General features: G+C 39.5%; 1 protein-coding gene across 2 annotated transcripts in view; it reads right to left on the reverse strand.

Annotated features, from left to right (window-relative positions):
* Nucleotides 1-13285, reverse strand: part of abcc8 (ATP binding cassette subfamily C member 8) — a 58026-nt gene that overhangs the window by 1657 nt on the left and 43084 nt on the right. For both annotated transcript variants that reach the window (XM_088006367.1, XM_014985273.2), the window contains 12 exons: nt 12900-13147; nt 10283-10449; nt 8798-9025; nt 8603-8695; nt 6741-6843; nt 6358-6471; nt 5037-5157; nt 4724-4854; nt 4566-4644; nt 3880-3988; nt 3271-3374; nt 969-1102 (listed from right to left, as the gene is read on the reverse strand). In XM_088006367.1, coding sequence (XP_087862493.1) covers nt 969-1102; nt 3271-3374; nt 3880-3988; nt 4566-4644; nt 4724-4854; nt 5037-5157; nt 6358-6471; nt 6741-6843; nt 8603-8695; nt 8798-9025; nt 10283-10449; nt 12900-13147 — 1631 coding nt within the window. The remainder of the gene's footprint in view (nt 1-968; nt 1103-3270; nt 3375-3879; nt 3989-4565; nt 4645-4723; nt 4855-5036; nt 5158-6357; nt 6472-6740; nt 6844-8602; nt 8696-8797; nt 9026-10282; nt 10450-12899; nt 13148-13285) is intronic.

Consider the following 13285-nt stretch of genomic DNA (forward strand, 5'->3'; position numbering starts at 1 on the left):
GACATTTAAAAATTTCAGTCGAATTTGAATTAGCTGATTTTCTAGCAGGATGTTCTCTATTGGTTGTCATCCTCTGATGTCCCGGCTTCTTCCAGTTTATGGGACGTTTGAGTCATGGTGTTATCTTGATTCTGGGCATCCTAAACATTTCCTTTTCTCTAAAGGTGACAGTCTGCGGCCAGATGGTTGAGGCTTACACACGGTTGGTTGGCTTTGGAAAAGATAAAGCAGACTAAGCTTCAGAGATGGCATTTCTAAATAAAATACCTAAAAATTGCTGAATGTTTATTGCTTAAAAGCCGGGATGTGTGCCAGGAAATCAGTCCGGTAAAAATATATATCCTTCCAGAATCATGACAGAAAGTTGTTGATGGGTACAAAATAGAACTGGGTGAGATGCGACTTGCTAAATCAAATATTAATAGTGGTTTATGCGCATATGTTTTGAGCCTGTACAGACCATTTTGACCCTGAGTTGGTTTAGAGAAAATACACATCCGATACAAATTTCTTGTTTGCAAAGTCGCTGCAGCTGAATGCAGAATTAACAAACTCAACACCAACGAGAACAACTGGAAGGTTTCAGTAAAAGTCCAAAAATGAATAAGGGATTCAGAATGAGGTGTAAACCTTTGACTAAATCTGTGGGTCTCAATAATTAATTATAGAAGTAAATATTTTTAATTTAAGATCATGTGAGACTCACTGTCATTAATTTCTCCTTGAAACATTTCAATCTGCCTCTTACACTTCATCGTATTTGGGGTTTTATCCCATAAACCTCTTTGTTTGTCGTTATCTTTGCGCCGTCGCTGGCAGCTAAAATGCACCCAGGGAACTTTGTGAGCTCTCATTTCCGTCGCCCCACTCCTATCTCGGCTTTTCTCATTTCCTGCGCCTCCCTTCCTAAAACGCCTCGTCTCCATTTCATCGCCTCGAGATGTTTCTCTTGTTAGACGCGTACTGACCGTCGCCATGTCTATGGAGGCCGTGGCTTCGTCCATGATGAGGATGCTGCTCTTCCTCACGAAGGCTCTGGCCAGGCAGAAGAGCTGCCTCTGACCCTGGCTGAAGTTCTCTCCTCCCTCCGTCACCATGGCGTCTGAAAACAACAACCACAAACTTCATGAACGACAACCACAAAGTCGTCATAAAGGCTCGAATGTGGACTGAATACGGGAAAGCAGAAGAGAACTTTGAACTTTTGCTCTGTATTTTTTAACCTTATAATATGATGTTTATACTATTAGTAGGTTTTATAACACATTTTTAACCATTGGAATCACAGTTAGTAACAAGGGACTAAGCTACAGCAATAAAAGATTGACCTAATATACAAAGCTTGAGATGTTGAAATCAGAATAACTTTTTTTTTATTTATTTGAACCTTTATGATGGAGAAATCCTAAACATAAGATCGACTGTATAATTGTCTCCATATGAACTGCTAATATAGCAGCTACTAGAATAATGTATTTTACTAGTTAACATTTTGGGTTTTTTTTCCAAAAATGATCTAAAACACCTAGTAAAAGGAAAAAAGTGTTAAACTGACCAGATCCCAGTGAGTCCAATAAACATCTGTTCCCATGAGCACAGTGACAGGAATGCAACATTTATAAGTGGCCTTTTTGAAACTCTAAACTTGCTCAATAATTGAGGTGAAATTCTTAAGCTGATCCTCTGTCTGTTACATAGTAGCTGTAACTTGATAAATATTTCCCTCACAAGTTGTAATATTTATGGCTTCTCCTCCCCAGTACATTTTTATATACTGGTTCAAAATACAGAGAATGAATAAAAGTAAAAATTCGAAAAAGTAAAAAAAAAACAAAAAAAAACAGGAGACGTTAATTATTTCTGATGTTTTCTCACTTTCTTAGCTCCATGATCACCCATGAAGTGAACCTCAAACTGTTTATTATGCAACACAGGCACTGTACACACACTTTCCTTAAATCGTAGGGAAACTTAATTAAACCTTAAAGTCCCTGTCCACACACAAATGTCTTATTTAGCATCTGTCTTCAGTTTCCAGATGCCTGCTTTCATCAGTGCTACACTCTGCAAAAGAAAACAGGTTTCTGACTCTGACGTGGAAAGATGCATCAGATGACATTAGCATTAGTCAAACATTAGCAGCGCAGCTTCTCTTCTGTTTTCTTGAAAAACTGTGTAAAAAGTGCATTAAAAACCTTCATGTACAGCTTCATGCAGCGAGTTGATGTGTGTGCAGCAGCTTAACTGCTTTCACATACAAAGGCTTGCAAAAGTATTCATACCCCTTTGAAGCTTTGTCACATTTTGTCACATTAAAATGACACATTTCAACGTATTTAATGGACTTTTTTGAGGTAGCGTAATACAAAGTAGTCCTTAATTGTGAAGACAAGGGAAACTGACAGAAATAGATTTTCTTTACAAATAAAAACACGAAAAGTGGGCGGGGTGTATTTGTATTCTGCCCTCCTGCCCTCTTTCTATCTTCTATTGGGTTGTGGACGAATGTGGGTTTTTTTTTTTTGTCTCACTTTTCAGACACATTTTCCCTTCTTCATTACAAAACAGTTCAAAACTAAATCAGGATACATGGAGAGAGTCTGTTAAAAACATTTAAGCGTTGCCACATATTAGATCTGAGCTTTGACTAGGTCATTCTGTCACATTAATATGCCTTTATCTAAACCATTCTAGTTCAATTTCAGCTGTAAGTTAGGATCATTGTCCTGCTCCAACGTGACCCGGCGTACCCGTGTGTAGAGTAGAAAGTATGGCTTCTATGACTTTCATTTCTGGATTTAGTGAGTCTAGTTGTTACATTTTGAAGTGCATGAATGAATTTGAATTTGACAATTATTACCAGATGTTAAAACAGCGACTGAATACAAATTTATGCAAAACTTCTCAGAGCTTTACAAAGCAAATATCAAGGAAATATTTGTCACTTTCGATCAGAAAATGTCAATAAAATTACAATGTTGGCAATAAATAAATAAAAAATCATGCTGTATTAATACTTTGGCGAGCCGCAATAACATCTGATATGACTGAGTCTGCTGCAGGCGTCAGCTGTCACATCTGCCATATAAAGACGGTCGGCTAAGTTAAAAATTTAATGCCTAAGTGACTTGATACGATCCTCGATCCTCGACTGGAGATACTCGATGACGGCACTCTGAACATGAACTCTGAGATTATTAATTAGCTGAAGCGCAGCTTATCCAACGGGTTTATCGTAAAGTGAATGCTGGCGTTTTGTTTTCCTCTTACCCAGACCTCCTGGCAAGGTTTTGACGACAGGCTTCAGCTGGGCGATCTCCAGAGCTTCCCACAGCATCTCATCTGTCACCTTCATCTCTGGGTCCAGGTTGAACCTGCACACACGGGTCCACCAAGCGACATTTAGAGGCGCCGGTACTTTATAATATGTAAATAAACCTTTCTGGTAGTATTTTTGTAGTCAATATACGATTGTGAAATCTAAAATAAATGTCAGAGAGGCAGTGGAGATATTGATTTTAAACTTCATCTGATATCAGGCTGTTCACACCAAAGACTAAAACCAAACTGTACTGTTTGCAGTACGGCTGATCTGAATATCCAAAGCCGTAATTAATTCCCCGTCGTCTGTTTCCCAACATTAAAAGACTTTTATGGGGTGTACCACTGTGGTCTATAAATAAAAACCTCCTCTGAACGTTTCAGAGAAATGACCTCTTATCTATGAGCAGCTCTTCTCATGTTTCAGATAAGTGCGATTAATGGCTGGCGCAGTTTTCCCAAATGTTCTGGAAATGTCCTGCGTCCCTCTTCATTAACTACGATCCGATCTGAGCCTCCATTAACAAGCCTTCCTGTTGACAGAGGAGTTCGTCGTACCGGATGGTGCCGCTGAACAGGAAGGGGTCTTGAAGGATGATGGACAGCCGGGACCTGAGGGTCTGCAGAGGCAGCTTGGAGATGTCGATGTTGTCAATCACAATCCGCCCTGTGAAACAGGAAAAGCAAAGTTCCTGTTTCGCTTCTTTTTAAAATGCTTAAAGCAGCGCTGGAATATAGACAGATACATTTATTGGCTGTTAAATATGTAGAAAGCCCTTTAAGTTTGTCTTTTATCACAGAAGCATGATCTTATACTAAGCATCTTTGAAAATTAAGTTTCCATAGCAACAACTAGATGCTATATACATGTACCAATGTTTAGTATGGAGGAGGATCTGTAACGCTGCAGGTTTATTTCTAGAAAACCTTTTTACATTTGTAGAACAATGTTGAACTATGTTGTATGTTTTTACAAAACAACAAACGAGGAACCCCTGGAGTGTCAGCATCAGGTGTTTTAGCAACCCAACAACCCAACATGTATTTATTTATGCATCAAATAAATATTCTCAAATTAAATGATGAATTTTTAAAAAATGTTTTGCTTTGTGAAATGATGCTGCTGTAATAAAACGCTTGTTTATTTTAAGCATTATTAAATGCATCCGCACCAGAACTACCAGCACGTTCTCTGCTCTCTATCTGCAGCTGCTTGTATTGAACTAATTCGGCAACAATTTTACCCTCAAACATGTCCACCATGCGGAAGAAGGCCAAGGAGAAAGACGATTTGCCGCTGCCAGTTCTCCCACAGATCCCCACCTGAAAGACATGAAATCGTAGCGGCATGAGAAACGCTCAGATCTGCGAAGCAGCTTCTGCAGGCAGCGGCTCTTCTCACCTTCTGACCAGGATGCACGTGTGCGTTGACATTTTTGAGCACAGGTTTTAGCGTTGTGTCGTAGCGCACGCTCAGATTCTGGATCTTTATCTCTCCTTGTCGAGGCCAACCGTCGGGAACCTGAGACACACCTGAGACACAGAAACGTCACAGAAACGTTACCACAGCCTCGCTCAGCAAACTACTATCTCAGAATGAGAAGAACTTGAAGCATGTTACGCATAAACGTCAAAAAAGGCAATGAATAAAAAATAAGGTAAAAGAGGAAGTGGGTTGATTAGGGCTTGCAGAAAACGCTGTCTGCTCCACTCACTTAGGAGTCCCTCGTAATTCTCCGGTTCGGTTTTGAGCAGGCCATTAATCCTCTTGACTGAGCCAAGCTGCACCTCCATGTCTGCCAAGTTCCTCACCATCCAGTTCATGTAGTTGGACACCTGATACGAGAGGACAGGGAGGACGGTTACAGTACGTAGCGCCTCCAGTCTGGACGCACCACCGAGCAGAGAGACCCGACGACTAAGATTTTATGTCTGAAACGTTGATGATTTTTAGAGCAGCTCATAACGTTTACCACATTACTTTTTGTTTCTTTTGATAGTAGTAAACTTCGGAGAGAAAAATATTGCAGTACATCTAAAAGAAAATGGAAGATATTGAGAAATCTGGGGGGGGGTTATGTGGCAAAAAAGAAAAAAAAAACATGTTTGATCTAATTTCTAGTTAGGAAAAAAGAGGCTGATGCAAGCATGCTTCTGTAATCACTTCCATGTTACAGTCAAAGATTCAAAGTTTTCGATTCAAATCCCAATGTTTTGAAAAAAAATCTAAAAATCATTATAATTTTTTTTTAAATATCTTTTTTTCTTTACAATCTTATATCAAATGTGCACTTGGCTACCTTTCTGAGTGGCTTTTGCTACCCTTAAACAAAAACCTGGAGCAACAAGCAGCCTTGAAGTAAACAGAGTGTGTAATTTAATCTCTGCTTAGCTAAAGGTTTCCAGTGAAGGTCTCAGAGAAAACATTACAAACAGCAACACGAGGACCTTAGGAAAGCTGCAGACGTGCTAAATGAATTTAACAGATTTAAATATGTTGTGGAAGATTGTTTAGTCTATCATCTGAAAATTTAAAGAGTATAACTGGCAACCCGTAAGACGTGGCAGCCCCTATTGATTAACCGCTAGGGCAAGGATTATAGAGATTTTTTCCAGTTTATCTTTTATTTAGTGTGATCAGAGTACATGAGGCTGAAAAGAAATTTATGCAATATGTTTTCCTTTTTTTTTTTTTTTCAAATTTTCTTTCAACTTCATTCAATGTGCAATAATTAGTGTTGGTCCATAACATGCATTTCCTGTGACATTAAAGTTCAGGTTTGTAGAAATGTGGTTGATGAGGTGGTCTGATTCTTATTATGAAGAATACTGAGTTTACGTTTTTCTAAACCTTCACGATTATTAAATGTTTTTATTAAACATGTTCAGTAAAAAGGAAATGTAGTATGAAATACCAATCATAATGGCTTTTAAAGAACTGATACCCATGGTTATGAACCTTGAGATGAAAAAGAAATGAGCTCCTTTTGGTAAAAATGTTCCAAGATATTTGGTACAGATTAAAAACAAGCTCACCATGAGAGCGTATGTGAGTCCGAGCCCCACCAGGCCGGGGGGCAGCTGGTTGTACAGAGAGTTGGTGATTGAGGCCACAGCTGCCACCAGCACCACACAGGCTCCGACGTACTCCTGCAGACCACAGCAAGGAGACTCAATGAAGGACTGAACGTCATATATCACAGGTAAAGTGATTCACAAGAGTAGACTGGCTTATTGGCAGCAGCTGAGACATCGCACATGATGTGAAGACTGCCTTTTATGGTAATGAGTATTTCAGTAATTCAATAGAGAAAGCAGTTATCCTTCCATACTGGCATAAATGTGTGCCAGCACAGTGGCCAGCACCGCAGCAGAACTGATCTGAACGTCAAAGATCCAAACAGCAGATGGTTCATTACCATTCGGACCTCCAGCCAACGGTTGGCGGCCGTGAGGAAGAGCGAGGCGATGTTGTTGGCGTCGGTGAACTGCAGCAGCCTCTGTCTGAACCTGGGCTCGTATCTGCCGAGAGGGAAGATTTAATTTGTTCCACAACATCTTCAAAACTCTACCGGCTTCCCTGCGGGCAGCTTTCTCCTGCCCGACTGGATCAGAGTCGGAATTAAAAAGTAGGAAGGTCATTCTGAAGCAGGATGATGAAATTTAAGGGGTCTAACCCAGCAAACTGTAACACATGTTACTATGGTAGTTTTCGGTAAAAGAAAAGATTTCCAGCGTAATTCTTGGTGAATAAAATGTAAGAAACAAATAGATCTGCTGTTAGAAAAGTTGATAATTGATATTGACTGAATTGATTAGAACATAAGTCCAATTCACCAGCTGTGGAAGCTGTTCCAAGACATCTGTATAGAGAAGCATGAGATCAGGTGACCTTATCGCTGTCTTTACTGCAACATTAAGTACATTTTGTAGCCCCATGCTGTAGCATAAATAGCTATGTTTGATATAAACAAACATAGCTAGAGTTGGTGATTGAGGCCACACCAACTGGCCTCATCATTGTTGGGATGTGGAAAGTTAATGTTAGTTAAATTGTTCAGAAAATAAGTCAAACTCTGTTGCATGGCAGCTACTGCAAGCATGTGGCATGCTGAGGGGAGTGAAGCTTCATCAGTGCAGACAAAGCATCTGCATACGATAGCGTGAGATTAAACAGCGTTACTATGGGTTCATTGCTCTGTTATTTTATAGACATTTGCAAACATTTTGTAACAGAGCAGCAAATGTGGGGGATGTGTAACGATGGAACATTTTTAAATGTTTTTTAAGAATCACAGAGAGCTTAACTTAGCTGGAGATTCCCATTTCATTTGCTGCAATATCAGAAACATCAGAGGACAATGCTGAAGCGTCATTCACTCAAAGCTGAAATCAAGCAAGAGAGCTCTGTTTAAAGTCGCTCTGCACATGTAAACTTCAGTCATTCTACCATCTCTTTGCCAAAAATAAACACTTTTATATGTTATTTTCTCTATGCTAGATCATTTGGGACTTGACAAATTCAGATTTTTTTAAAATTATATTTTGTTAAAAAAAACAACAACACACAAATGTAACTAAAATCCTGTGATAGCCATGTTGAGACAGTAGGTGGCAATAACAACATCAAATCCCAGACCAAAACCAAAGAAAGAAAATGAATTTGCCATATATTGACATCATTTACTGACCAAAGATAAACAATGACAAAGACTGTCTTAGTTTTGAGTGTCTATCCAAAGCAAGAAGAAGAATGTTTTAACTCTCCCTGCTGGTCAATATAATAAAAATGTAAACGTTCAGAATAGTGAGTGGTGGTTAATCCTTTCTTATGAAGGCAGATAAAAGTATGAATCTGACACACTTTAGACATGCAGGTTTCTGCTTATATTTTGCATTAAAAATTAAAATTTTTAGGCTAGATTCAGAAAAAAGACGCATACAAAGCCGATTGAAGGTGAATGTGTTTCGATAGATTTTGCTTACTGTCAGACCATCATGAAAAATGTAAAAACAGCTTCTGGAAACCCTAACAGAAAGTAAGTTATTATATCTTCAAGCTTTTCATTCAGGACTTTTTCTTATAGAATACCACCATGGCTAAAAAACGTATTTCTCTTATCTTTAATCATCTCCCAAAAAAACTGAAAATTCAGGTCAATTTTTACAGCATTTAACCTAAATCCCAGGCCCCACTTATCTCTGTCTTTCTTCAATTTTAGTATTACAGGTTACAAGCTCTTTTGTCTGCAGATCTGAGGGCAGAATGTCTGCATTTTACCTGAGAGCCCTTATCGTGCTGAGCCCCTCTACCGTCTCAGAGAAGTGGGAGAGTAAAGGGAGTTGTGTTGCATCCTCCAGCTGCTGCAGGTCCCTGACCAGCAGGCAAACAGGAGAAGGAAAATATCATTCACAGTTCAAATTGTGCTACTAAAGGGCATCATAAAGCTGCAATATTCCAAACCAGCTGACTCACCTTGAAGCCACTCGAAAGTATTTCTGGATGAAGTAGCAGGCGACAGCCAGCGGCAGCAGGGCGATGAGGAAAACGGGCGTCACATAAGAGATGACGCCCAGGGCGGAGAGACACAGCAAGGTGGAGCGGGACAGACACTCCAGGGTGGTGGGGATGTGCTGGTCGATCGTGTTTGTGTCCGTGGAAAACCGGTTGAGAATGCTGCCGAGCGGGGTCGTCTCAAACAGCCTCAGCAGGACAAAGGGGAAAGGAAATTAAATATGCAATTGTGATAAATGCAATAACTAATTATTATGAAATGGATCAGCTAACGTTGCACGTTATTATTCGATATGTTTTGTTTCCTCCGCTGAATTGAAATTGTTGAAATAAGCCGGAATAAATTAAAATGATCGGTTACTGACTGAATGTGTAACTAATCAATAAATCTATAAGTAAACTAAATTCACTGGTACAGAGATTAATTACAACAAATTATTATACTTTGGCTTTTAAAAAGACAAACAGGACAAAATTTATTCCATTTTGACTATATAGTTAATTTGAGGTTCAATCACTTAAAGCCCAAATATTAAATGATCAAACTCTGGTTGAATTGGAGTTAACGGGACTCAAATTTGCTTTCGCCTACAAACTTGATACATATTTTATCATAATTTAGCAAGAATAAACAAAGGAAACTGAGTTTTTTATTTTTATTAACTTATTACTTTAAATTATTACTGAACTGCAAGATGAAACTTACTTAAGGTAGTTTGAATTAAGTTAAATTGATTATGGCTTCCTTATTTCTTACTTACCCACTTCTGTTTATCTATTTCTAATCAATAGATTGCTACTTGCAATATAAGACTTAGTTAATACTCAGTATTGATGCAATTGACACTTAATTCTTCTTTGATAATATCTACATATTAGGACTTTCTCCTTTTTAATATTACGTTCTTATAACTTTCTGGTTCCTTATATATTTGATTAACATATAAATATTACCATCTTATTTAGTCAACTTTTCTTAGTTATTAGCTACTTTTCACTATTATTGGCTTTTTCCTTTTACTGATAATTATTCAGTGATTTTTAATCATATATTACTTCCTATTCCTATTTTCAAACTCCTTACCTTCTACTTACTACTCAACATTTTTTTCATGCAAGTTTAAATCTAAAGATCCCCACATTTAAGTATTGAACTAATCAGCCGTTTCGGTTTAAATCGGTTGGTGCCGAGTGAGTACAGCGAGGGTTTTTATTTTTATTTTTGCACGTGCGACTGACTACGAAGGGCGTACAAACACGCCTGTCTGTTTTCAGAGACGTGCCGGAGAACAGATTGCGCTCGGAGTAACGAGGCCAAATGAAGGTGCTTTTAACCGCGTCCCTTCATATAAGCGATGTTCTGCACATGGACCCAGAGAGACACACAGCACACTGACATCCTGTTTTCACCTCAGATGAGGCAGGCCCGCACTGTGGGTGCCCTACCTCATGGGGGCCAGTATGATCTTGTTGAGCAGGTTGTGGTGGAGCTCCTTGGCCACTTTGAGGCCCGTCCACTCCACGGTCACAGAGGTGGCGAGACAGAGGACGATGCCAAGGCAGCAGAGCACGCTAAACACGGACAGATACCACGAGTGGCTGAAGCCACAGTCCTGCAGCACAGAGGCACATTTATCAACAAGATGGATGTAACACTTAGCATCTGAGGAGGTGTCACTTTGTTTGCCTGTGCTATAATTACCAGCATAATTAAGCTGTGAGGCTGGTTAAAAATTAGCCATCTAATGCAGCAGAAGCCAGAGAAGCTCAGAGCCGAGCTGGCAACTTTTGAACAAACAAAAAGGGAGAAAAGGAAGAGCTGATGATGCTTTGTTGTTTCCCTCTCTCTCTCTCTCTTCAGTTCAAGCAGCTTCAACCTGCACTTCAAATGTGTTTTCTTTGTCTTTTTATGAGTATTTTTGTGTTCTTCTAGTGATTTAATAGAGCCATGCAGCACACGAAGGAGACAACACAAGGCTTCCAAGTATAATTAAAAACTGAGCTGCTTCTGGCTGAAGGAATCAAACCAAAACCAGTAATTAATCAAATCAAATTAATTGTTCCATTAAGACGTGGTAAGAAGATGAGTTCATATGTGACAGCAATTGAATTATTAACATTAACAACAACTATATTAAGATTTGCTTAGATCTTGGTAATATCATCCAAAGCAAAAAAAAAAAAAAAAAAAACTATGACGACAGTAAAATTGGTGAACATGTAAATGAGAACAAAGCTTTAAAAATATTCTCATAACTTCTCATCAACATTCTCAACCTTTCCTCATTTTGTCAAACTTCTTTGTATTTAAGAGAGATTGTTTTGAGAAAAACAAGGAAGTGCAAGATTGTAAAGTGGAAATAAAATTATATTTGGATATCAAAAGGTTTCATAAATAAAATCTAAAGGGCTGAGCTATTTACTCTGACAACATAAATAAAACGATCCATGTGGTTCACCTTACAGCAGGACAACAACCCCAAATATATTAACCAAAACCGATAAGGACATTTTTCATCAATGAAGGCTGGTTTTAGAAAGCTTTGATTCAGTAGTGCTAAATAAAAATGTAAGAGTTTATTTGTAGAAAGATTTGAAACCCTTGTTATTTCACAAAGGCCTCCCAAAAATATATGGAAGTTTGTGGTTGGAATGTAATAAAATGTGACTTTTACAAGTTACGGCACATTTTAAAAGCAGATTACAGCGACTAAATCTGCCTTTTTTTACTTTGGACAATGTCAAGTAAACCTAAAAGATTGCTTTGTCCTGTGACTTAAAAATATTCCTACCTGTGTGTTCCTGCTACAGTTTCATAAAGCCTAAACTCGGCTTATTGTCTGTCCAGTGTGGTGAAAATGCAGGTTGAATTCTCCCGTCTCTGTGGTTCTGAGCTGCTCATGGGAAGTGTGTGTGTGTGTGCATGCGTGCGTGTGTGTGCTTGATGTCCAAACAGGACTTCTGAATGTCCCCATGTGGATTAGTCTATTGCACAGAGCAGATTAGATAAACCTGGCAGAGCGTCTCTGAAGCTCCGCCAAACAAGATACGCTCGGTGGCAATTTCTGAACACTTAGCTGTGCTCGTAGTGTGCTTGTGTTCTCCAGAGCTTTTCAGACGCTGCAGCCCTCATGGCCAGCTGACTCTGTTTGTAGCCTGACAAGGTATCAAATTTCCGTCTGTGGGACATGAACACGTAAAACTATTAATAAAGTTGTTGCTTTACTCGTCTTGGATACGACAACCAGAAAACAGTTGGTGTGACCTCTGAGTGCGAATGGCGCAGCACAGCTTTCCTCACCATGTTTACAGTGAATGGGGATTGAAGCTTATAGCACATGAAAAACATGTGCTATAAGTTCAGTGTGTAAAAAAAAAACCACATGTAGAAAGAAAGTGGCTAAAGAGGCGTGAATACTTTAATTTAGAGATTCAATTCTGCTTTTTGTAATAAGATATTTCAAATTTTGGCACAGATTTTCCCATAAATGCGTGACTCCAGCTCTGCTATGCAGACTGACTGAACGGCTGCTGCTGCTGCTTCAGGGTGGGTTAGTGAGCACGCCATCTGGTGCTGGCAATTTCTGTGCTTTGGTTTTAGGTCAGCTCTGTTCAATTGAGATTCAGTGGAGAATCAGTGAGAAGAGCGTGAAGAAAATGTAAAAAAGCTGTGATGATTTCACTGGAGGGGAATTCTGCAGATATTACACCCACTGAATAATTGCAAGGAATAGAAATCTGTTCATTGCACTGGATGTTGAAAGATTGCAACGTCATCCCAAATGTAAAAGTGTTTTTTTTTTTTGCAGCACCTAATCTGACAACCTTACGTATATAAGCATTTCTGCAAAGCCAGATGTGTGTCTGAAGTGTGAAAACCTTTTAATTTCATCGGAGGTGAGTTGCTGCATGAAGACATGAGTATGAATCACAACTTTAACTCAGACAGCGGTTCTTAAAAACTTCATCCAAGCTCAATTTCAGGCCGGACCGCTGCAGCACGGCACAAACAACGGTGAAGGAAGAGAAGGCTTAGTCAGCCGGGTTTTCATCAGCTACTCACCTTAACGAGGGTGCAGTTGTGAGCCGAGGCGTCTATCTTGGTCGTGATGACATGAGACGTCCAGTGCGCCAGCCAGTAGTCGATGGCGACCATGAGGGAGTGTTTTAAGAGCTGTGAGAGGAGGAGCAGAGTGAGGAGGAGGAGGCCGGCGGAGGACAGGTAGGTACCGCAGGAGCGCCAGGGGATGGTGGCTCGCTGACGCATCACCTGCGACAAGTTGTCGTCATCATCGCTGTCCAACGATTCCTCTGGGGTCAAGAGCGAGAGGAGGTGAAAGGTCAAGCAGCAGGTAAAACAAATGTGGTATTTGTTTTACTGGTACACTTGCATAGTTTTTGTTTTGTTTTTTTTTTACATAAGTCGTCTTATTTCTGTGTCTATCTGAA

This window comes from Poecilia mexicana, unplaced genomic scaffold (assembly GCF_051168715.1).
Source record: "Poecilia mexicana isolate PSO_F unplaced genomic scaffold, ASM5116871v1 scaffold_6, whole genome shotgun sequence".
Taxonomy (NCBI): Eukaryota; Metazoa; Chordata; class Actinopteri; order Cyprinodontiformes; family Poeciliidae; genus Poecilia; species Poecilia mexicana.